Source organism: Suncus etruscus, chromosome 9, assembly GCF_024139225.1.
Source record: "Suncus etruscus isolate mSunEtr1 chromosome 9, mSunEtr1.pri.cur, whole genome shotgun sequence".
NCBI classification, from domain to species: Eukaryota; Metazoa; Chordata; class Mammalia; order Eulipotyphla; family Soricidae; genus Suncus; species Suncus etruscus.
In genome coordinates, this window is record NC_064856.1 from 77475749 (window position 1) to 77501955 (window position 26207).

Sequence of the window (26207 nt, forward strand, 5' to 3'; positions counted from 1 at the left end):
TCGAGTAAATAAATTCGAACGTGTACTGCAGTATTTGATATAGATTTTTCCAAAATATGAGCACTTATGCTAGACAAAAATATTTCTTCTAAGTTCCACTATTCTTTGCAGACCAGCTCCTGGTCTCCAAGGAACCATTGGCACAGAATACTGTACTGAAGTGCAGTGTTACAGAGCATTCTGAGGATGATTTCTAAATGTGGAACATAGTCCCCAAGCTCAGGCTTTCAACCAACATTTTTTAGTCATTTACAGACTTAAATTGTGTCTTTTGAATAATTTCAGGGTTAAATTTTCCAAAGAAAAGGGATTTTTGTTTTGCCAGGCATAAAAATTAGCAGGTTAACATTAAATACATAATGAAAACAAAAGCCCTGTTTATTTTGAATGTGTGTGATGAGATTTAATTAAATAAAGACTAGATTTTACAATCCATGCTACTTGTATTACCAAGCATACAATATTGTTGTTATTCTAAAAAGCAAATGTCAAGTTGGAAAGTTCTTGCTCAGATTTTTTGATCCTAGCAAATAATCTTGAAGGGTGTAGAAAAGGCCTATGGATATCCTACACAGGTGCTAGAGAATTGTTTTTATTTGTTGATAAGAAATATAATGTTTTAAGATCATGTTTTGTTAATATTTAAAGAATATTCTTTAGGCAATTTATTGCATTGCATAACAGAAAGCTAGGAGGTTGACTTTTCCCCGACAAAGAAATGGTGACTAAAGACTTAAAATATAGAGAAAATAGGTCTGGGCATAACATTTATTATCTGGAATATACATACCTGGCTGTGCTCAGGTCTTACTCCTGACTCAGTGCTTAGGGATGACTCCTGGCCAACTCAATGGACCATATGGAGTGCCAGGAGTAAAACCCAGATTAGCTGTTTGCATGGCAAATACCCTACCTGCTATATTATGGCTCTATCCCATGAGTAATATATTTTAACACTCCTCCCCCAATCACTCAATAGGTTGCTAAAAATTTTAACTGTCTCAACAACAGTTAAGCATGACCCAGATTTTAACACTCATATTGTTCCTCAACATTTTGAAATCAAATGAAATTTATGGAAGACACTTTCCAGGCTAAATCCTTTACCTATGTTGATGTATATGTGCTGTTTCCTGTGCAATTATTAACTTTTTCACTTAGCAATGCTGGCCCAAACTATTTGCCCATAATATACTTATTAGAACAAGCTCAGTGTGAGAACTTATAAAAGACATTGACTTTCTACATTTTGCCTTAAACTTCAGTCCAATGTGACTGGAGTGAAGCCTGGAACCTTTCTTGTCATTCATAAGGTATTTGAGTTCAAAAGGTATCTAGAGTCCAGTAATCACTATATATAAACCTGAGAAAATTTAAAACTCATGCATTCTAAAATTTCATATTTTCAGAACTGTAATAGTATATATAGGCTTAGGAAAGCTAATAAGGAATCCATAGATGTTGCAAATGAACACTGAAACACATCAATATATCACAGCAATAACCTAGATTTTTCCTAGTAGCTAACTGCTTACCCCAGTGAATGGAATTAAAATTTAACTCCAAATTGGTTAATTTAGTAGCTTACAACATTGCTTACTTTGCCTCTCTGACATCACTCTTAGATGAAAACTTTGATCATGTTTACCAAAATCCTTTAACTTCAAGTTAGTTTGATTGTCACATTTAGCTCAAACTTCCTTTCAAATCTTAATCATCCTCAAAACTTTGAAAACTGGTTCTCCCAAGTCCTAATTGGGTTCATGCCTTGACTGGCATTCAAGCTTCTCTTGAGAGTATAGAGTACTTTTCAAATTTACTGGACAGATTAGGTTAGAGCAATTCATCTCATTAGATCTGCTCTTTCATATACACAACACAAGTCAATGTTTGTTATGACTTTCTTGATCCTTATTTATGAGACAATACAAGAGGAAACCATGTGTGTATGTTTGAAATAGAAATGATACATTGCACAGATATAGTTCACCACGTTCTGAGATGGGTTGTCAGTGTTCAAATGGGGAGGATAAAGAGTAGGAACAGATGCTTTTTTTCCTTAATGGCCCTTTCTCTAATTTAAAACCCTTCCATTTATTTCCCTAAGATTTAGTGATAACTTTAAACACTTTAACTAAATTACCCAGCGGCTTGGCAGCCATCACAGAGGCAAATCTTTTTAGAAATCCTAGCAATCTGTTAGATTGTGGGTACTGTGATATAAAATCTGCATGCTCCACATACAAATATTAAATCAGTGCAATGGATACAAATACATAATGCAAATGGTGCCACTTCTAAACTGAGGGTACATGACCTGCCTCTAAGTATTGAATTTGGTTGGTTTTTTTTCAGTCATTGACTTTCTAAATTTGGGCCAATTTATTCTCATTATCTCTAAGTAAACCTACTTTGATTTTTTTTAAAGTTATTTCATTTTATAATCAAATAGAACTAGCCAGCTCTGATTCATGGATCTGATGATGGCTAGAATACACGGTTTGGTACTTGATGAAAGTATATCACTTGTAAGGGGAACATTTTTAAGTATCCTAGAAAATGACACTCCTATCTTCCACTGTGGAAAACAGGCCCAATCCCAAAGCTTCTTGGAGCTCACAGACTAGGATTGGTCTCTTGTGCTTTGAAATAAGCAACCTTTTTCAAGGGCTGTGCAAAGGCTAAAACTAGTCAAGTTGGTCTTAAAGCAAGGAACACACGTATTTATAATAAAACACGTTTTCATGTTTGTTTTACAGTGAAGAGAAAAAAACCCAGAACCCCCAGATTTTATGTTCTTTGAAAATATATTTAAAAACATTAAAAATTCTATATTTAAAACATATATTATATGTTAATTAGTACACTTAAATAGAACTTATATTTACAATAGGCTTCTGATGCGGTTAAGTTTTAATGCCAATTTTTTCAATAACATAATTATATAAATATACTAAAATACAATAAATATTTTTTGTTTTACATGGTGAATAATATCTTTACCATAGAGAGAACAAGGCCACAGACATTTACTTACATTTTCAATGGGAACCACCATAAAAAAGCAACAGGCCTGCTGCCATGCATGAAACACTTCTGCCACAAAGAGACCACAGCAAGACTTAAAACAAAACAAAAACAAAACAGAACAGAACAGAACAAAAATGAACAGCAACAGAGAAAGATTTTAACAAAATAAACTTTAAGTCAACATAAACCACCAAGCATGTGACTGATGTTTTTAGTTGGGTAAGAAAGAACCATTGCCCACACAATTGCTGAATGTCTCCTACTCTGTCACTTAATAGATCTGAAGAATTTGCAGTACTTTGCGATTGTGTTGCCCCCCACCTTTTTCTTTTTAATTTTTGACCCTTGAAAGAAGGCTGCAAAAGCTTGACATACCGCAGATATTCCAGGTATTTTTATATGTTGAAAATAATTACAATGAGTATTTTTTCAAACAGCACAAAAAAAAAAAAAAAACCTACACTAAATAAAATCTTCTTTCTCTTAAGGATAGGTATTCAGATGGTATTATGACAGATTTGTTCTAAATAAAGACTAAACAAATAGAAAGTATTTGCTGATGGTATCTTCTTTCCCTAGATCATCCTTTTGCTCATTCCTCTCTCAACACTCAAACAGAACAATTTCTTGAGTCTTTTTGATACACCTGGACACCCATTCTATTTTCACAGTGTGCTGAATGGGTAGCATAACTTTTCATAAGGTCTTTTGTTTCCCTTAGGATCATTGTTCCAAACTTCCAACTTTACTTCGAATGAAGATGCAGAGGTGAGGCAAAAACCTGCTCCATGAATAAACAGGATGGGCAGGAGGTTTTTATTGCCTTTACTGAAGACTACAACTTGGTCAATTCTGTTCTGGACTTCACTACTGAACAAGGCACCTTCAAGCCTTGGGTGTCCTGGATGCACAGACACCTTCCCCAAGTCTTATCTTTAGATAAGACTTCTTCCTGTCGGTAGCCTTCATCAGCTGAGTTTGGGGCCTTTTCCTGTTCTTTTTCCCTCTCGCCAACAGATCTCATAGGAAAAAACCCTGGTTTCCTCAAGTCTAATTTCAAAGCAAAAAGTGTTCATGTAGCAAACCTCTTATATCTTATTACATGGATCTTGTGATCACAATGTCACATTTGGTTCTGAACCTGCCCAGCTCAAGGCTAGTTCAGCTTTATGCAGAATTATACAAGGGTGGAGGGTGTAATTCGGCTTGAGTGTGGTCCTCCAGCGAGAACCTCTTAGCACAGTTAGATAATGTAGGCACTTAAAGCATGAGGTCCAAGCAATGTGACAGGTGTAATTCCAGGGCTACCTCTGAAGGGCCCTTCAGAGGCCTCCTTTTTGGAATGTATCAAGTATCATTCCCCACCCCAACTTTAGACCTCAGGATGGCCTCTCAAAAATTCCTCTTGAACTGCCCGGAAATGATTTATCAGTTCCACACAGCCTCCATAGAGCTGTTCAGTCTCATTTCACTGGCAATGTGGACTCCTATTCTGATCTAGGTGTTTCTGGGTCCTCCAAAATGTTGCCTTTTGCTTGCAAGACCTTTTCTTTTTTTAAAGCCATATAATAATATACCCATAATTTTTTTAAAGCCATATAATTTACCCAAATGCCCCTGACATAAAAAAAGAATCTTGAGTTTATTCTTTTTCTCCTCTAAAAGTTTAAATCAAATCAATTTATTTTTCTCCATGCTTAGATGAGTGTCACCACATGACAAAATTTACTTGTTCATAGCTATTGTAAAATATTTCAGAATGTGTAACTGACTTTTTTTTCCATGAGAAAACAAACAAAGAGGGAACCAAAGGGTGAGGGGGGGAAAGAATGTGCTCTATGTATATGACGTCTTTCCAAAATAAAGAATAAGGCTTCCCCCCACCCAGGTTCAACATGTGAGTGGGAGCTAGGAGGTGCATCATGGGAAGTGGAGTGAGAACTGGGTTCGGTTGCCTTAATTTTTATTCATTTTTTTCAGTCCTCTGATTGATACTGCAAACATCTTTACAACATACAAATAAATCTTTTATAAACCAGAATATATACTGTAGGAATTCTTTCCCCAGCCCTACTCCCTGTGGGAACTAAAACAAAACAAAACAAAACAAAACAAACAAAAAAAACCACAAAACAAACAAAAATATACCCCTCCCATCCCCATCCCCTAAGCCAGTAAAGCGATGACAACAGCACCTTGACATTGTTTTAATTCCAACGCTATCAGAAGTTAAAAGCAGTAAAACAGATATAGTACTAACAAGAACGAAGATACTTACTGTCTAAAATGTAAACGGAATGTTTTGGTTCAAATTTTTGATTTTTTTTATCTGTTTTCTGAAAGAGGACAGTTTATTATCAATTCACAATTAAAGCAGCATGCAATTTATTATTATTTTTAAACTTTTTACGTTTTCAATTCTTGGCAACGGCAACAAACCACAACATTATTGAGGAATGTAATGCAGACTTTTTGTTGTTTTTTTTTTTAAGTTGTGCGCAAAATGACTGTTTCCCTTCTGGTCATGGATATGTCCAATAAATAGATTGTAGAACCACTGTACTGTATAAACTTCATTTATACATGCAGTTCATAAAATTATCTTTTCTTAACTGAATAATTTACCCTGTTATGTATATATACAAATAGATAATTTTTGTCTCAATATAATCTATACAACATAAATCCACTATCTTCCCCTTTTAATGGTCAATGTACATACACAGGAAGTGTCTATCCTTATGAATCGCCAGCCAATTCTCTTTTTGCTATCCATGGTAAGGGCCCGCACATACGACTGGGTAGTTCGGCACTGGGAATTCCAATGCCTCTTGTCTATGCCCCTGCAGCCCTCCTTTGTGTAACCCATGGGATTGCATTTGGTTTCATAGAAGTACTGCTTCAGTTGGCCTTTTGATACAGGAACTTTTTCAAGGACAGTGACTGTCCCGCCTGACATGTCCACTGCAGTCTTTTTATCTGCTGCTGTCACCCACTCGCTGATGCTGTCACACACGCTCAGCTCCCCACGGCGGGCAGGGTCAGAGTGGCGCCGGACCCTCATCGACATGTTCGCAGCATCCAGGTAATTTTTGTATTCCTCCAGCAGAAAGAGAAGAGGAGGCTCCAAAGGCACTTGACTACTGAGCATCACTCGGGAAGTGTACAAGTCCGCGTCCTTATTGTTTTCTTCATGGGGCCGAGCTTTCTGGTCCTCATCCAACAGCTCTTCGATCACGTGTTCAAAAGTGTCAGCCAATGATGTCAGGCCTCGTGAACCTGCCTTGGGCCCATTCACGCTCTCCAGAGTCCCATGGGTCCGCACTCCTGGGTAGGCCAAGCTGCCTTGTCCTCGGATGTTTGCTTCTTTCATGGGGGCAGCTTTCATGCAACCAAAGTATGAAATAACCATAGTAAGGAAAAGGATGGTCATCACTCTTCTCACCTGGTGGAACTGTAGGGAGAAAGCACACACAGGACATAGGACCGGTTAGGGCTTTTTTTATCATAATGAAATAGTGCAACCCACCTGATTGTAATTCCAGGCCATCCTGAAGGGTCAAGGTTTTTATATATATATATATATATATATATATATATATATATATATATATATATATATATATATATGTATATATATATACTGGTGATAAACTCCAGCTGCACCAGACACAAATTAATGTCAGTAGTCTGCTATATACTGTTTAATATAAACCAGAGACATGCAGGGCTTCCCCCTAAAGCCCCCTAGATCTAGCATATAAACCCAAGATTAGATGTCTTCTAAGTACGTGAAAAAAATGTGGCTTCGAGCTTGCATTCTGCCTCCCACTTTAGCAGCTTTGTAAGTTTAATTTTTAATGATCTCTGCTCAGGCTGTCACATGAAACACAAAATCAGATATGTTACTAAGCAACAACTGCAAAATGTAATAGTAATTTTTTTTCAACTTAGCAATGTGGTCCTATTGTAGGAATGTGTGTCAGGAACAATAGTGGCCTGAGGGGCCTGAATGTGCCTCCTTAGCAATGTGTTATCTGGGTTGGAATAGCACAGTGAAACAGTCAGGGAGGTAGAAGGAGATTTGACATCATTGTTTTGGTCTTCCACAGAAATAATCTATTAAGGGGAAAAAAGAAAGATGATTTTTCTCAAGCCATCCTGTCTTGTAGATAGGGAAACCAAAGACCACTGGACTTTCATGAACAAAGTTTATATTACAACTCTAGGCTCCCAATTCCCGGACTGATGTTCTTTCTACGATACCTGGGTGGTCATAACTGAACATGTTTTGCTTATTTCCAAACAGAAATCATTTTATACACGTTGATTTTAATGAAGTGTCTATGCCTGAGGCTGATATCATGAAAACAATGTGTCTGCTTAAGGGAGAAGTGGAACAGTCAGCATTAAAACATTAAAAAGGCACTAAAGTTGATGTAAAATGTCTCCCATATGTGGATCCAGGTTTATCTCAAACTAATTCTCCCCTGTTCCCTCGGTGTCTTTTCCAGTTCAACTACACATCTATCTAAGAAATCTCAGCTTCACTTTTTATTGGAAATATGGTCCTGGGTGAGGTGAGCTTTGAATTTATCATAGCTTTAAAAAGCTGAGTAGCATTTTGCATGCTTTTGAAGTTTCCTGGGAAGTCCCCTGACAGAAAACTACAAAATTAATCTTTTCCTGTTTGCCAGAGGGTTGCTAAACTCTAAATTTGGTTCCACAAATATGTTCTGGGAAGCCAATTAGAATGTTGAACAAGTAAAATGAAAACGTACCTAGAGACCAACCCAAGGTTATCTTTGGATGGTGAAGAACTCTAGAGAACTTACCTGAAGTACTGTGTCCCTGAGAACAAGAACTAGCCCCCAGCCCTGACAATCAAGCTTTATTCCTTCTTTTTCACTTTTGAAGCATGAACATAAAAAAGACAGATATTTGCCAAAGTTGTTGTAGTATGCCAAGTGAATAGGCAAGAGACTATTTCTATTCATGAAGGATCACTACAGAAGTGGCCTACCTTCAAATCAATAGGTCAGACTGAAAAATGACAGGAAACTGGTACTGAGAATCAAATGCTCTCTTTTCTACTTTTTAAAAGAGATCACATCATTTTCTGTCACTAACAGACCAAATATCCTTGATTTGTTGATTGATTCATTCTCACTGCTTGGAGGGCACACCATCTGAAATTAGGAAGAGTGCCATAATTTTAACAAAATGCAGATATTTGTTCTGCCAGGATTCAAACTTTATGAATATTCTGGTTTCTGCACCATCAAAAACAGGGATCCACCAAAGAGGTTTCTATTCCTGGCTGGCAGTATTTACTTAACTCCACTGAATGAAAATCCTTTCTCCTAATGTTTCTAGTCCAAAATAAAACCACTTCAAATGTAGGGCTAAGAAAGATGGCAAATTTGATATATTTACCCCAGCCATCTTTAGCACACTGGTAAAGATTTGCTGTGATCAACAATGATAAAAATGCAGCAAAACCAACTATTAACACTTTTGTATGTTGAAAATAGTTATTTTAAATTTTTAAATTAAAAAAACATTTTTTCCCTCTACAAAAGTAAAGTTAAGCAAAACACTTTGATTCTAATGATTTATTCTGAGGCAATGTCAGGTCTCTAACCTAGGTCTCAGGCACACAAGGATCACATGATCATGGAGTCACATCTCTGATCAATTAAGCAAAATAAAGTCAATGACAATTCTGCCATGGTTGTTGTATAATCAACAAGTAGATGCTATCAATGGTAAGACACAACTTACTTTCAGAAGTAGTAAAAATATGAGAAAAGAGCATCTTAGAGTCAATGAAATAATTTTTTTTTGTTTTTGGGTCACACCCAGCAGCACTCAGGAGTTACTCCTGGTTCTATGTTCAGAAATCACCCCTGGTAGGCTCGGGGGACCATATGGGATGCTGGGATTCGAACCACCATCCTTCTGTATGTAAGTCAAATGCCTTACCTTCACGCTATCTCTCCAGCCCCAATGAAATAAATTTTAAAATGTATGTACAAAATTTCCCTGAAACTTTAAATTATAAAACTGGAAAGATCAAAAGGTGCTCTATTAATCATTACAGCAGTAATGAGGTTTTAAAGGTTCCTTTTTCTATACTTGGCATAAAAGTTACCTTTCATTGGGTTTCACTTATCTCCGTATTAATACTATTTTGGTTAGGGGTATTTTATTTTTCATATTTTCTCCAGCAGGTCTACAAGTGAATATTTCAGAGAAATAAATGAGAGCTGAATAAATATTTCCAAGCTTTATTCTGGTGATAAAGTCAAACCCTGAATATATTCTGTAAACCTAATTGCTTTACCGCTTACAAGGTCTTGAAGTCAGTGCATTCAGCACTAAACTTATATACTTTCTAATAAAAATATTAATTCTCAACTTTTCTCTGACATTTATTTCAAAATTTGAGGCAATCCAGACTGCAAGCTGAAAATCTAGGAATGAAGTTTGACAATATGTTTCTCGGGTTGCCTTCAACTCCAGTCAATGAGAAAGTCCTACCAGATTTCCTTCAAAGTGTTTATTCATCTCTTTTTCCCCATCTCTAATTCTGGCTTACCCCTCAACACCTGATTTTCTGGTTACACAATGTTCTCCGGATGAGTCTGACATGCTCTCTGCTCCATCTATTCTAATAATTATGCTGAAAGTCCACCATTTTCACCTCATTTTCTTCTACAAAATCTAACAATATCTGATTTGTAACACAAGATCAAATCCAATCTCTTTTACTCAGTATTAAACATCCACCATAACTCACTCTCACTTTTCTGAACTAACTTTCTCACATTAGAAAATGTTTCTTCACATCTGCTCCGATCATGCCAGAATCTGTGAAGGTTCACACACATTCATTTATTGGCTACATATAACTTCCCCAGTCTGAGGCAAAGTCCTTTCTCTTTAAATATGTCTTTAGTAATCCAGTTCTAGCACCAAATCCTACATGCTACTATCTCTTAAAGTTCCAGCACTTACTGCACTCCTCTAAAATTTCACATTACATTTTCTTTAAGACTACATTCTGGGGGCTGGCGAGGTGGCACTAGAGGTAAGGTGTCTGCCTTGCAAGCACTAGCCAAGTAAAGATCGCGACCACAGTTCGATCCCCCGGCGTCCCACATGGTCCCCCCAAGCCAGGGGTGATTTCTGAGCACTTAGCCAGGAGTAACCCCTGAGCATCAAATGGGTGTGGCCCAAAAAAACAAAAAACAAAAAAGACTACATTCTGTACTCATTTGCTAATTGTAACTTCATCTTCAGGCAATGGTCAGTTCTCAGTGGGATGGTAAGTTCTCTCCAAGAATAAACCATGGCTGATCCCCATAATGTTTAAAAAATAATATAAGAGTATTCAGTCAAAACTTAGTAATTTCAAGAATTTATTAAACCACAAGAAAAGAGATTTCAGACATAATTTTTATAGAGGTCTTTCTATATGAAAAGTACCAGTGAATTCACTAGAACTACTCTAGCAAGTTCAAACTGTGCTAAACTCAAATTATAAGTTCTAAGGGATTTTATGGATGGAAATCATCAGCCATAAAAAATCTCTTGAGATGTTTTGTACAGCAACAATTTATTTGAATAATTAAAAAAGAATATTACAACAGATTAATAGTCTACTATTTTCTATGGAGTTCTGCTTCCAACAGATCAATAAAAGGTTTAAAAGTAGTCTATGATAATCTTAACAGCAAAAGTTTAAAATTTCTAACTTTTTGACTTTCTTTTCTAATTAACCTATGCAAATTAATAATTTTACATACTGTATAAAGAAATAATAGATAATAATTTCCATGACAATTATTATGTAAATTTTGGGCATTCCATAAAAGGTATAAAGGCTCTGAGGTATCTGATAAGTAAAATATTAGTCTAGATGCCCATTTGCATATAATAAGCAGACATACTTACTATTGCTGTGCAGTTCTACTCTGAGGCTTAAATCAATCACATCAATAAGTACAAAAAAGATGTTTGTAGTACTATTTTGCAAAGATGAAATAATAGGGCTAAAGAAAATCAAAGTAAAAGAAAACTATTTCATCATGAATCACAAATCCTAAAAGTCTATCCTGATGAACAGATATTACTCTGATGCCAAAGTAATGACTAGAACAGGCTATAGAACACACACAAGTATCATATAATTTGATGGAGGTAGGACAGGTATTATTATCCCAATTACACAGAGGAGGCAATTACAGTTCAGAAAAGTTAGCATATCATATACAACAAGACTAATAGGCTACCTGCCTTCTTGTGCAAGTCTTATGCTTAGGACAGGCTGTTAGTTTAATTTTATTCTATTATTTGTTTTGGCTTTTGGGTTATACTCAGAAATGCTCAGGACTTGCTCCTGGATCTGCACTCAAAGATCACTCCTGGAAGGCTCAGAGTAAGGGACCTATGAGATGCCAGGGATTGAACCCAGGTTGACCTTGCACAATGCAAGTACCCTACTATTACTCTGGACCACAACATGCAGCTAGTTTTAGAGCAATTACAGAAAGTAGAGACTATGCTAGGAAAGTGTCCAAAGAAGGAGCTTATAGAATGTAGACATTATTTTTCTGTATTCCTGTGCATCCTGGAACCCAAGTTTCTAAAAATAGCATCATTTGGGATTGAAGTTGTAGTACAGTAAATAGGGCATTTTCTGTGCATGAGGCCAAACCCAGGTTCAATTACTGATATTCCATAGGATTCCCGAGCCTATCAGAAGTGATCCCTGAGCAGGGAGCAAGGAATAAGCCCTGAGCACCACTGAGTATGGTCCCTGCCATCCCCCAAAAGTAGCATCATTAGGGTAGTACTTAGTACTAAAAGGGTTAGATGAATCATCACTCCTAAAACTCTTCCAACTTTAAGGTCAATTTCAGTGAATGGAATTGCAGACAATGCAATATTCTTCTAAAAGAAAGCAGTGCAAAATCTCAGGCATATTAGAGCCATGTGTTCATAATCTAAGCTAAGAAAGGGCACCAAATAATAAAAACAATTTAGATATACAAAAGAAAAAAATTAGGACTGGAGAGAGAGTACAGCCAGCTGGACACTTTCTTTCACACAACTGACCAGATTTGATCCTCTGCATCTCAGATTGTCTTTCACACTGCCAGGAGTGATCCCAGGTGTGGCCTCCAAACCAAATAAATAAATAAATGCAAACAACAAAATAATTGAATGTTCTTAGTGACTTTGGGTTTTGTTTGTATATTAATAAAAAACAATTTAATGGGGGGAAAACAGGTTATATTTTTTTAAAGTAGTATGGGAATTGACCCAAGGGTCTCATACTTGCAAGGATAGGGTTTACCACTGAGCCACATTCCTGGCTGTAAAATACATAGTTTAAAGATGACTATTCATCTAATTCCTATAAACATTATGGACAATGATAATACAGAATGAATTGCCAATTAATATTTACCTAATGTTCACAATGCAAATTTATTGTGATAACCTCAATGAAACCTTGTAAAAATCTTTAATTTGGATTCTTTCATGATTTTATTATAGTCTTACCCTCACCTATTCATTCATCAGACAGAGAATCTACTTAATGCTAGGAGGGTGTACTAAATAGTAACTGAAATATAAGGGTAGAAATTATAGACAAAATATGAATAAAATTCAATGAACAGAAAGAGGTTACTTTCAATTTGATAATGAAGAACAGTTTGTGAAGACTGCAAAAGAAAACTGCCAAGAAATGCAGGATTTATATATAATCAGAAGAAACTCCAGTGGATGGATGGAAGCTTGGTAAAAAGCACAAAGATGGGAAGGCACAGTTAATTTCTGAGGAGGAGTTCTAAAATAGGAAAAATAGATAACAAGGCCAAATGATTATTTTTGTGTTCTTTTCTTGTTATTGTTTGTTTTTTGTTTGGGGACCACATTCAATGGTGCTCAAGAGTTACTCCTGGCTCTATACTCAGGAATCACTCCTGGCAGGCTCAGGAGGAACCATATGAAATGCTGGAGATTGAACCCTGATAGACCACATGCAAGGCAAATGTCCTACCTACTGTGCTATTGGCCTGCCTCAGAGCAATGATTGTTAAAGTTTCCTAGGATATGCTAAAGAGTTAGACCCTGCTTTCTTTCAAGCACAGAAAAGTCAATGACAGTTTCTGAGTGTGTTGGCTGAAGAAGGGAAGCTGCTTTAGAAGCTCTGTTTATCATCAGATGTAGAAATTTCTGAAAGAATGATATACAGGGAGACAAATTAATTCACTGATTTTATTCTGAGTAAGCTTCCAAAATACTTAAACAGCTACTTATGTACGAGCCTGGGTTAAGGGTGTGGGCATATCACTTAATTAATCAACTTATTTTGAGGCTGAAGAGAATTAAAAAAAAAGAAATAGAGTTTAGCAGAGCTGAAGAATACCACATCAGTAATATCTGAGTTGGCCAAAAGGACAGGATAGGAGAGAAAGAAGAGGCATAAATATAAACTCTCATTTCAATTATAATTACACTGAACTTAGATTCCACCATTCAGCACTTTTAATTCAAAGATCTCCAAACACTTTGCAAATATTAAGTAATTAAGACTCATAGGACTCTAGAGATATAGGTAACTATAATTATCCCCATTTCACACAGGAGGAAAGAGGACCAGAGTTTTTAATCAACTCATCCTCTTGCTGTGGTTCCCTTGATAAAACAAGGTCAGTACCTCAGATTCCAAAGGAAAACTAGGCCTTAAGATAAAGGAACTAGTTTCTGCTACCCCCTCCAGATTATTGTTGCATTATTTCTCTATGAAGTACATACTGCTTAGCCAAGAAGACTGAAACAGCAAAAACTTATCTAATGATAGGTGAAATCCATAAATTAAGTGGGAAAATTGAATTAATGAGCATTACAGATGCCCACCTTCTTACTTGAATGACCATTCAATAGAAGCTAATAAACATATTAGTGGATAGGGTACTTGCTTTGTATACTTCTGACCTGGGTTTGATCCCTGGCACCCCCTATAGAAAGCCCTGAGCACTACCAGGTGTGGCCCAAAACCATAACTAAAAAATGTTAATAGATGAATTTGGATAATACAGATATTCCAACACTTTAAGAGAGTGCCTTTAAAACTGTAGCTTTCGGGGGCCGGAGAGATAGCATGGAAGTAAGGCATTTGCCTTGCATGTAGAAGGATGGTGGTTCAAACCCAGCATCCCATATGGTCCCTTGAGCCTGCCAGAAGCGATTTCTGAGCATAGAGCCAGGAGTAACCCCTGAGCGACACCAGGTGTGACCCCAAAACTAAAATAAATAAACAAATAAATAAATAAATAAATCCTCTAGCTTTCAAGTGTAATATAGTTGATGTCAAAGAATATTCAATTACACATCTACAAAATATACTCCATCTTTCCAAAGGACTCTCTGATTCTCTAATATTCCAGAGGTAAGTCTTAAGTGTCATTATCAGCCTCTCTAAAAGTGCCAGGGAAATGAATTTTCTTAGTTCAAACCCAGAATTCTATATTCACAAAACCTTCACAAAATTCACAGCGTTTTAATGGGTAAAAACATATACCCTTGAAACCTCACTTGATAGATTAACGTACATATATCTTTGATAGAAACCATTATAAACTCTGATTCTCTATTAACTCTGTTCATCTCTATATACCTCATCCAGTTCCTGGAATGGAAGGATTTTTCAATTGGTTGGAGACCTTACCCAAGAGTAAGAGTCTATTTTCCATTAAAGTACGGATTGAATATTCATCCCAACTTATAATTTATATAGTACCTTGCACAAACTAGGATTCCTCACACACTGAATGAGTGTTTTCCTTGTGTTAGGAATATTAGTATAGAATTTAGGGAGGTGCAATGAGATGAACAGAAAAGCTTAAAGTGGGTTGTGAATTGAGACTATTTTTGGAATAAAGAAAGAAAATGTCTGACATGAGGATCAGAGCGCACACGACACCTGATCTTCCTGCATCTATAGTTGTCATAGGAAGCCTAATCTACTGTAATCAAGGATGAAACTGAGAGCCAGGTCTCTCTAGAATTGACAATTGATGCTAAGTCCTCCTTTTTTCATCTTCCCAGAATAACACTGTCCAAACACATGTACCTATAGTCTGTATAATTGGTTTAGCATCAAGCAGACATGTTACTTTCATGTTAAATGAGTATGCAGTTTAAAAATGCTTTTAAGGTTTCAGGTCTGATATCAAGGCTTTAATTCATTGGATTTGACCTTTGTGCATGGTGTTAGAGGCACTATTTTGCATGCGGCTGACCAGTTGTCCCAACACTACTTGTGAAGAGGCTTTCCTTGCTCCATTTTGCATTTATTGTCCATTTATCAAAGATTAATTGATTGTATGTCTGGGGAACATTCTCTGAATACTCAAGTCTATTTATTTGAAAGCTATTACTATATTTTAGACAACAAGGTCTAAATGGCAGTTAATACTCAATTAAGAGGCCTCACCTTTAAAATAGGATTCTTTTTTCAGAATTTCAGGTGGAATTTGTTATAATCAACTATTCTAAATGTTTTTTCAGGAAAAACAATCCACTTTTTATCAAATTTCACACATGCAGACAGGAATGTTAATTAAGAAGATATTATCTAGGTAGGATATGTATTAAAGCACTTACTTGCCTTACATGTGTGAAGCACTGGATTCAATTCCCAGAACCAGTGAAACCAATGAAGAATTAAAAAAAATATACATACCCAATCTACAACAAGCTAGACCACTTATACTAGCAGTTTGGGGGGGGCAAAGGAGGGGGATATGGGATGCATGGTGGGAACAGGTGAGGAGGGAGGACAACATTGGTGGTAGGAATGCCCCAGATTCAATGTCACTATGTATGTTTTTTTTATTTTTTGGGGGTCACACCCAGCAGCGCTCAGGGGTCACTCCTGGTTCCATGCTCAGAAATTGCTCCTGGCAGGCTCTAGGGACAATATGGGATGCCGGGATTTGAACCACTGTCCTTCTGCATGAGAGATAACGCCCTACCTCCATGCTATCTCTTCGGCCCCCATTTTTTAAAAATTTTTTGGTGTATTTTTTAATATTAAAAAAAAATACAACACTTGGCTCCATTAAGTTAAGTGAGACCCACTTGGTAAAGAAAGGCCAGCAAATTATAAAAAAATAATCATGCTTAATGACAGATGTTGATCTTTACAACTACTGTAAAGTCATGGGGACAGTGTTCCTGTTAAGAGTCAATGACTATGGAAATATTGAGCAGGGAGGTACAAATATCTTTGTGATCACAGGCATTTAAGAATTGAAATTGGAATTGATAAAAAAGTTCATGTATAAATTCAATTTGTGCAACCCTATGTCCCAAACTTTAGATGATATTTTGAGTGTTAAATTTATTTTACCTTAGGGAAGTCTTTCAGGACTCCCAGGGACACTCAGGCCCTGTAGTAACAGAAACACCTTGTAGTGTTCAGAACTTCCTGAACACTGGTGAAGTTATGTGATGCTGAGGATTGGGCCTGAGGTTGGACATATGCTATTCTATCTTCCTAGTCTCTGCATGTTAGATTTAGAAATCAAGTAATGAAGCATCTCAAATTTGTTAGCAAGTATCCTATAACAAAAGATAAATGTATTAGGCCTAAAATATTTTTTAGGAAATATATAATGAAATAAACTTTAATAAGTTAAAATTAAATTATCTTTTATTTTTAAAGTGTGATCCATAGATCAGCAGTATTAGCATCTTCTAGAAGCTTAGAATCAGCATTTCAACCACATCCTGTACTTTTGAAAAAAAAAATTGAACAAATGACAAAGTGGAAGGAAGCTACTTAAGAAAACAAGAGTTAAAGAGCACATCATTGTTGTGAATATTCTAAGCATACCACTGGTTTTCCTGTCTTTTTTCTTCCTTGATTAAGCTTGTTTTATTTGGACATTTATCATGTATGAAAAAATGCTTGTTTTTGTAGAGGTATTAAATAAAATCTGGGTTCTCTTGATGTCAACTGGCTTTTCCACTATTGTGTTTATATGATAAAGTATAAGAGACAAAAATATGATTGGCTGGATAAGAATCTTTCTGGTTGAATAAGCCTGATAATCTAAATCTGGACTGGCATGCAATCATTTTTTTTATCTCAAAGGTATATGAAAGTATAAGCATAACTAATTTCTTTGATCTTATACACAGCCCAACACATCCTCTAGTCACTCAGAATCATATTAGAAATATGGCTAGTGAATGTGGTAGGTGGTAGACTTCTAGGCACCTGGAATAAATAAATATAAATATATTAAAATATACAAAAATAAAATATAAAAATAAATTAATTAAATTAATAAATTATAATATAATATTATAACTAGATAATATTGTTTTGATCTTTGTGAGTTAGCTCTTTCCCCTGAAACAGTGAAGGAGAGATAGAGGAAAGAAGATAATTGACTTACCTACTCACCTTTTTAGTGGAGATTTTTTATGAGGAAGGGGAATACCTGGCTGTGTCCTGGGCTTACTTTTAGCTCTGATCTGTACTCGGGCATTATTCTGGGAGTGATTGGGAGAACGGGGACCCTATGCAGTATGGCATAGAAAATAGAGGAGGTTGGCTGTATGCAAGTAACTGCTTTCCCCACTTTATCTCTGATCTCAAAGAATTTCTTAATTTCTATCATTTATTTAAAACTAGAAGATCCGAATTCGAGAGAGAGTACAATTAGGATGGCATTTACCATGCATGTGGCTGACCAAGGTTCTTTCCTTGGTAGCTCAGATAGCCTCCAGAGTAGAGCCATTGATTCCTGAATGACTAGCCAGGAGAAAGTCCTGAACACAGATGAGTATTCAGTAATAATAATTAAAAGAACTAGAAGATCCAGCTATCTCTTATCAATTGCTGTCAAATTTCTTAAAAACTCAAATTAAAGCAGCAAAACCTTAACATCTAAATATCAAGCATCAAAATATCTTCTTAAGCCTTTCAGTGGCCAATCTGGGTTCAATTAAGGGCCCCAATTGTCCCTGACCTCTACTATCTCTGGGGTAAGCCTGGATGCTTTCCCTGCCACCACAGGGTATGAGAAGCACCATGTCCATTAGACATTTCTATTGCAGGTTGAGATTGGTCAAGAATTGATGTAAAGGTTAGGAGGCCTCCATAGCAACCACTGGGGAAACTTTATACCCCCATAAAGAAGAAAAAATTGTTCTCAAACTTATATATTCGATGAGTTACCTAGCAGGTAGCCCAGTTTCTCAGTTAGGATCACTTACTTTACATGAGGACATTTAAAAGAAATGAGGGATCATTTATACCTTAGGAATATAGACCCTTGGGACATTGGTGGTGGGAATGTTGCACTGGTGAAGGGGGGTATTCTTTACATGACTGAAACCCAACTACAATCATATTTGTAATCAAGGTATTTAAATAAAGATATTAATTAAAAACAAACAAACAAAAAAACCTTTGCATGAATAAACTGAACTTCAATTAAAGAAAGGAATATAGTTCTACCACATGTTAAATGCCCATAGGAAAGCATAATTTTTTTAAATAAATAAAATTGTCAGGGACTTGATGTGATAGAGAGAGTGTCACAAATGGAAATGGAAACCAGCCCAGTTCTTTATAAAGCATTGCAAAGACAATACCTTTCTAAATTCCTGTGAAGTCACCCAGTTCACCAGGATCAAGGCAAACGACTGGCATAGGGAACCATGAGAGCATTGCAGCTAAGTTAGTTGCAAATGGGTGGGGCTGAGATGACACAAAACTCTATTTTCCCAGGCAGTATCCCAAGTATTATTAGGTTCTTCCTTGAACACCACATTGTACAAATGTCAACACACCAAAGGGAAGGTCTCCTCCAAATTATAAGCACGGCACACCTACTACTACTACTACCAGGGGATATTATGAAAGGTGACAGAGTACTCTGCTCCAAGTGCTTGGTTCCAAGAACAAGCATGTTCTACATCATGCAGAATGATTCACTCTTTGTCCCTCGGAACAAAAGATGAAGGGACTCCCCCATTGATGAAAAGAAGCTTGTATGAAGCAGAACTTGGGAACGTGCCAAAACAAATTTAAAAACAATCAAAAACAACAAAAACAGAAAACAAAACTCAGAATATTAAGAGCAGTCATGTTTTCTTTTTCAGAGTGAGCTACTTTAATTCATCATTGCTTTTAGGGAGTTCCTGGACACTCTTGAGTTCTTGCCATGAGGTGTGACGGGAAATCTGACAGCTGTGAGCCAACACCCACTAGACACCATCGCCACACAAACACCTTTAATGGACCCCAGAGTTGTGGTAAAGGCATGCCCTTCTCAATTTTTCCACAGGTGGTACGTCTGAAATTTTCCATGGCCAACATATTCCTGTGGTTAATTAGTTATCTGGGCAATTTCCATTATAGAAAGAATATCTGTGCATAATTATATTCATCTTAGGTTCAAATTGGAATGTTTTAATGTCATTAAAATCAGAATGGCAAAAGCAAGAATGGCAGAAAAAAAATTATACCTATTGAAGGGGACACTCTTGATTAGACCCCCATCCTCTAGAGCAGGTTTATCATCTTTTTTCACCCATGGCCCCCCTTGCCTACTTTCCTTTCTCTGACCTCCTTGTTTTATGCTGTGGCTTCCCATTTACTCCACTTTCACCTGTGGCCTCCTTGGTATTCCCCAGTAGGGCATTAGGTTCCTGACTGAGAAATGCTGCTATAGTGAACACAGAGTGCTATGTTTTATAAAAGAGGAAAATGGGTGGGTGAAGAAATTGGAAAGATAAGCTACCTTTTGAAAAAAATAAAACAGCATTCTCTTTAAAACTACTATATGAAAACCTAAGGAAGACAAAATGAGCTAGGAAATTTGATTAGCTCTCAGCTGCTTACCTTTATGAGACCATTTTCAGGAATCAGGTTGTTGGAGTCCACTGAAGCACAAACACACACAACACAGCCCTTCTGGGATGCACAGTCATACCGTACTGAAGCGTGAGGTGGATGCCAGAACATGTATAGACATGCAACCCTTTCTGTAGCAACTCAGTGTTCTGAGCGCTAATGCAGATTAACGTTCTGCACACATGGAAAGAACTGGTGACTCCACACATCCAGTTTCCCTTCGGGTTATTTTTGCATCCAACTCTATAATTTCTTTTAATTGCTTACTGCAAAGCATAGGAAAGTGCTCATTACCTATAGATTAATACAGGAGGGAAAACAATATAATGTGCTCCCTGCCCTATTCTAGTATCCAGGTCTTCTAGGTATTCACTGCATATCTGAATAATACAAATTAAACCAGATTCTGGGCCCTAGGCATAATTAGCCATGTGGACCCCATTCAAAACTGGCCGTTTTCCAAAACTACTATAAATTACAAGGAAAATTGTGACATTTCAGATGACAAATGGTCTGTATGGTTGAGCAGAAAACATCTTCAACACTTAAACCACTAAGATATACCTATATGGAAACATTTAATTTTCTGCTTCCAGGAGTATCAGAACTGTGAGAACATCTGTGGGACTCCATCCCTTTATACTAAATTATAAATCATGGAAGAAGATATGCAAACTTATCACCAAAATATTTACTCTAATAAGCTAGGGGCCATGTTTCTACATAGTAGCTATAAGTAAATCCAGTATTTGATGTTGGTAGAGATGGGGGCAGTTTGGGGAAGGTGCTCTTGGCAACTGGGAAATAAGTAATAATGTTTCTCCTTCTATTAAGAATGATTAAAGATCATAGCTTACATTTATTAGCTGTGAGGCAGATCATCTAATCATCCATAGTTTACAGTTGAGAAGTTTGAATTTTAGATAGGTACTATAAATTGCCTACAATCATACGCTCAGCATTTGTAGAAATGAAATTTAAACCAGGGCAGGCTTCTCTCTCTCTCTCCTCTCTCGCTGACCCCTTCTTCTCCCTCTTTCTCCCCCCCCCTTGGGGTGAATGTGGGATTTTGACAAATGTCTACTTGGCAGAGATATCCTTTAGATTCTATGTACCATTAAAAACTTTCTATAAGCATATATCCATATGATCATCATTATAAACAATTTATTTAGAGTACAATTTCACAGAGACTAAACAGAACCCTAATGTTTCTTTTTTCCCACCTTCTTTCCCATATTGAGTTTGTCTCTTAAAGGCATCATGTCAAAATTATGCATGAAGGTAGTCTGTTAGAAATATCATAATATTTCTCCCCCCAAAGGATCTCCTTGCGGGGCCTGAATGATTGTTCGGTGGGTAGGGGTTTTGCGTTACATGCAACCAACCAGGCTTCAAATTCTGGCATCTCATATGGTCACCTGAGCCTGCCAGGAGTGATCCCTGAGTGCAAGAGCCAGTGGTGAAACTGGAGAATCACTGTGTGTGCTTTCCACCCAAAACAAAACAATAATAATAATAATAATAATAATAATAATAATAATAATAATAATAATAATAATAATAATAATAAACAGACTTCTTGGGCACTGAAATAGAACAGCAATCAGTACTCACAACTGCTAAATTCCCCAGTTATAGTTCCATTTGAGTTAAGAATAGTGTCAATCAAGATCTAAGAGCCAAACTGTCTTTAAAAAAATATTGTCATGGGCTGAAGTGATAGTACAGTGGGGAGGGAACTTGCCTAACATGTAGCCAACCTAGATTCCTTCACTGGCACTATATAGGGTCTTCCAAGCTTACATTTCTGAGTTCAGGGCCACAGCACAGCTGGATGACATTCCTCCTACCCAAAAGGATTTATAACATAAAATCTTTCTTCTTGGTACTTCAATCTAACTTTCTCAAAGTCTGATAACTTGGGCCACTTTCCTGTATGTCCTGTTACTAAAGAAAAGAGCTGAGGGGCCAGAGCAATAGCACAGCCAGTAGCATTTGCTTTGCATGTGGCTGACCAGGGGTTGGATCTCAGGTATCCCATATGATTCCTGAGCCTGTCGGGTGTAGCTTCTGAGCAGAGAGCCAAGCATAACCCTGAGCACTGCCAGGTTTGCTTCCTCCAAAGGAGAGAGAGAGAGAGAGAGAGAGAGAGAGAGAGAGAGAGAGAGAGAGAGAGAGAGAGAGAGGAGAGAGAGAGGAGAGAGAGAGAGGAGAGAGAGGAGAGAGAGAGAAGGACAAAGATCACTTGGGTGAAAAAATTAAAAAAAGATATAGTAAAATGATCTCAAACTTATTTTCATGTAGTTTTTGAAAAATAGGTAGAATCACAAAAAGAAAATAATCATTGAAACAGCATGAACAGAGCAGTAGACACTCAGAATGAATCAAGAACTATGGAGTCAAACAAGCAAAGAAAAAGGGTCATGGCATGGTGACATGATGCAGGAGCTCTGCACCTTCTGGCATTTTGGCCTGAATGATGAAGGCAAAAAGGACTCCACATTCACAGTGAGTTGATACAAAATATAAACCAGGATGGCTTCCTGAAGGTTAGGTGATGATAGAACTATTGATGTAAGATCATGCTTCTTGCCATCCAAAGCCCCAGGAAGAAGACAGATTCTAGAGGAGAGAAACTATAAGAAGCTTGAGAACAAAACTGGAAATGCCTGTTGTGAAAGCCTTTGCAGGTTATTACCAAAAGAAAATGAGTATTTGTCAGTGATGTGTCAGCTTGCATCTAGCAGTCCACCCTGTGAACAGAAATTATCTACTGGGTTGACCAGATACAGTCATCAATGCAGATCCCCAAGTGCAACAAGTCTATCCAAGAGGAGTGGCTTTCCCTTTAAAGTGGCCCTGTATCACACCATTCTATGAAAAAGGTAGAATGATGTTTGGATTGAAAAATCATTCAGCCAAGTTCCATTTACTACATTTTTCTATATAGAAGAAATAAAGATAATTCTTTCTAAGAAGAGCATGCTGTTCTTGGAGTAAAACAAGTCTCAGAATCACTCTTTCCAGTGAGAATGGTGAGTTTTTTGAGAATGACTTAGAATATATGCTTTTCAAAATATGAAGATGCTATTTCAGTTATAAATCATGCATTTTTATAGGATGCGCTCTGTGTAATGCAATGAATTACCTGTCAACTTTATTTTTTTAATGTTAATGTAAATTTTTAGGAATTATAACTATAGCTGAAAAAAAATACCTGGCAACTTTAAGGGAGAAAGAAGTCTAGCAATATTGTATTAAAGTTCAGTGCTGACATTGTACTCTAGCAGTTTTAATTTGTCTCATAAAGTATTAATTATTTAATTATAATTCTTATGGGGGAAGTATGAAACTATTCCTTTAAAGAATAAACCTTGGATATATATGAATTTTCAAGTTTAGCAAAACCTCCTCTCAAATTTAGTCCCTAAAAATACAGTTAATAAGTGGGAAAGAGCATTGAGAACCTGGTAGACTGTTCATTGTAATAGAACAGTTTCTTTTTCTGTGCAAGTATATTCTGTGCTGCTCTTTAGGTATAGCATTGCTAGTTAGCTAAATAATGAATGCAAGCTGAACTTTCCATTGCAGGAAATTCTGCAAGTGGCAACGTGGGCCCATTCCATGTGTGTCAGTAGAGTTGGCATAAGCCCATGGCTATGGGGAGGCATTATTTCCATTGGAACTGATGTCTGCACTAGTTCTTGGAACTGTACATATTCTTGCTGCAAATGAGTGACAAAGTAGAAGACAGAACTCGTATGGAAGTTCATCTTCCAGATAGTGGAAGTAAACATTCAAGCCATTTTCAAGACAATTAGCTAAAGACTCTCAAAATTATATATTCTCCTGTTTCTCTGCAAGCTACTTCTGAGAATAATGTACAGATATGAGTAGGGCACAGAGGTACAAAATTATATAGAGAAGTCATTAGCTGCAATGAGACAAAGTAGCAAAAATGTTAAAAAGTATTATAAATAACCCAATTTCCAGTTACAAGAAAAAAAAGCAAACCCTACTGCCCACTTACAACAGAATCCATGCAACTGTAATGAAGATATCAGCTATCTAATAACAATATGAACAGCTACCTTAAATGTATGATAAGGGGTAAAACAATGTCCAAAAAGTGTATATATGATATATAACCTTTTGTGTAAAATCTAGGAAAATAATACTCATATTTACATAAAACACACTGTAAAGAATTCACATGTGGCCAATACAAATAATTACCTGGAGATGGTATGTACTGGGCGGGGGAAAATGGTCAATGCACAGATGGGGTAACATATTTCACCATAACAGACATATTGCTAGTTTGAAAATTTTCTATCATACAAAGAAATTCTCAAAAATTAAAAGCAACTTATTTTAAAAACATGTTCAATCTGTGGCTTCACTATCACTGCTCAAGGATCCAGCAGGCATTCAAGAGATCTGCATCAGTTTCTTTGCTATGTGGTCTGCTAGTGATTATAATCATGACATTTGGGGGATGCTATATCAGTTTCTGGCCATTTTCTTAAAAGAAATCAAAACAAAGTGAGGGCAGTTGAAGACAGAAGGTCATCCTTGAAGTCAAGGCTGCAGATCTGAGTTCTATTCATGTCTTTTCTAGTTGCTAATAAATTAATTCCTGCAAGACCAGAGAGGCACCTTGGTGGTAAAGAATATGTATATTACATTTTTTTAAAAAATGTTTGTTTGGGGGCTGGAGTGGTGACACAAGCAGTAGGGCATCTGTCTTGAACATGCTAACCTAAGATAGACCATGGTTCTATCCCCTGACATCTCATATGGTACCCCAAGCCAGGAGTGATTTCTGAGCACATAGCTAGGAGTAACCCCTGAGCATTTTTGGGTGTGTCCCCTCCAAGAAAAACAAAAAACTTTTGTTTTTATTTTAGGGCCACACTCTGTATTGTCCCAGAGTTACTCCAGGTTCTGCATTCAGGATTTATTCCTAGTAGTGTTGAGGACTATTTGGAGTACTAGAGATTGAATTCAGATTGGCCATATGCAAGACAAGTACCCTACCCACTGTACTATCACTCTGGCCACTCCAGAAAAAATTTTTGCTCCTCCACAATAGATGATAATTGGCTATTTTTATAAACAAACTGGGCAAATTTATGATGACATTTATTTTATTTTTGTTGTTTGGGGTGTCACACCTGGTGGTGCTTCAGGCTTACTCTCTCTTGGATCTCTGCTCTGAGATATTCCTGATATTTGGTGTCAGAGATTTGAACTGGGTTCAGCCATATGCAAGGCAAGCACCTTACACCTGTATTACCCTTTGGCACATATAGTAAACTTTAACAGGTAACGCAATACAATGTTTAGCTCTGTGATAGAAGAACAAGTGTTCTACCTTGCCTGACTCACAGCATCATATCATATGTCACCCACACATGGATAGGGGCTTTATAAACGATAGAAAAGCATCTACAAACAACTGGTATAAAACACAGCACTAGACTGAGGGATGACTATGGGAACAAGATCCATTAATTATGAGACACTGAGATGGTGGAGATGAAACTTCTAAGACAAAATCTAAAATATAAATAGAAAACCAGAGCAGGCTGACAAACTTGAAGAGAAAGATATGTGCTATGTCTCTGTAGAAGTAATTTACAATAGGATATACTACGATTTTTGTAAACTTAGTAGATAAATCCAGAGGAAATAAATGAGAGCAAATTTCAAGGATAGAACAAGTGAAAGGTAGAAAAAATGATCCAAAGGGAGGATCTTGATGCCTTGTGATCAGTGGAGTTGAAGTCATGTATCTGCCATGAAAAGGCAACCTCCAAATTTCTTCCAAAATCAGATGCAAACTTCAAACACTTCTGAAAATACTCCCTCAAGTTCCATATATCCTTATATTTGGAAACTGAATAAAGCCCATTCGTAAAAAAAGACAAATCTTACTAATAATAATGTGTTTCATCTCCATCTGTAGAGTTATCTGAAAAGCTTCTCTCCCTGATCTCTCACATAAATCATTAGTCAAAGCTGCACCCTAATGTTAAATTAATCATGAAAATCTAATTTTTTTCTCCTACCTTTTTATTTATAATGTAATATTCCAGGAAAGAGGGAGAAAATAAATCACAGAATGGAGTTTAAGGAGGTAAAGTAATTGGGGAATGTTCCTAGATGTCTGTTTAGACAACTAGAAAGCTGCAGGAACTCAGAGAAAACAAAACCA

The 26207-nt window shown here is 36.7% G+C and overlaps 1 protein-coding gene across 1 annotated transcript; it reads right to left on the reverse strand.

Annotated features, from left to right (window-relative positions):
* Positions 1-5354: 5354 nt before the first annotated feature.
* On the reverse strand, positions 5355-20193 carry BDNF (brain derived neurotrophic factor). Its single transcript, XM_049781125.1, is given in 3 exon segments — positions 5355-6484; positions 19973-20082; positions 20085-20193. Coding segments are annotated over 3 exon segments (984 nt in total). The 3' UTR covers positions 5355-5719.
* Positions 20194-26207: the final 6014 nt, after the last annotated feature.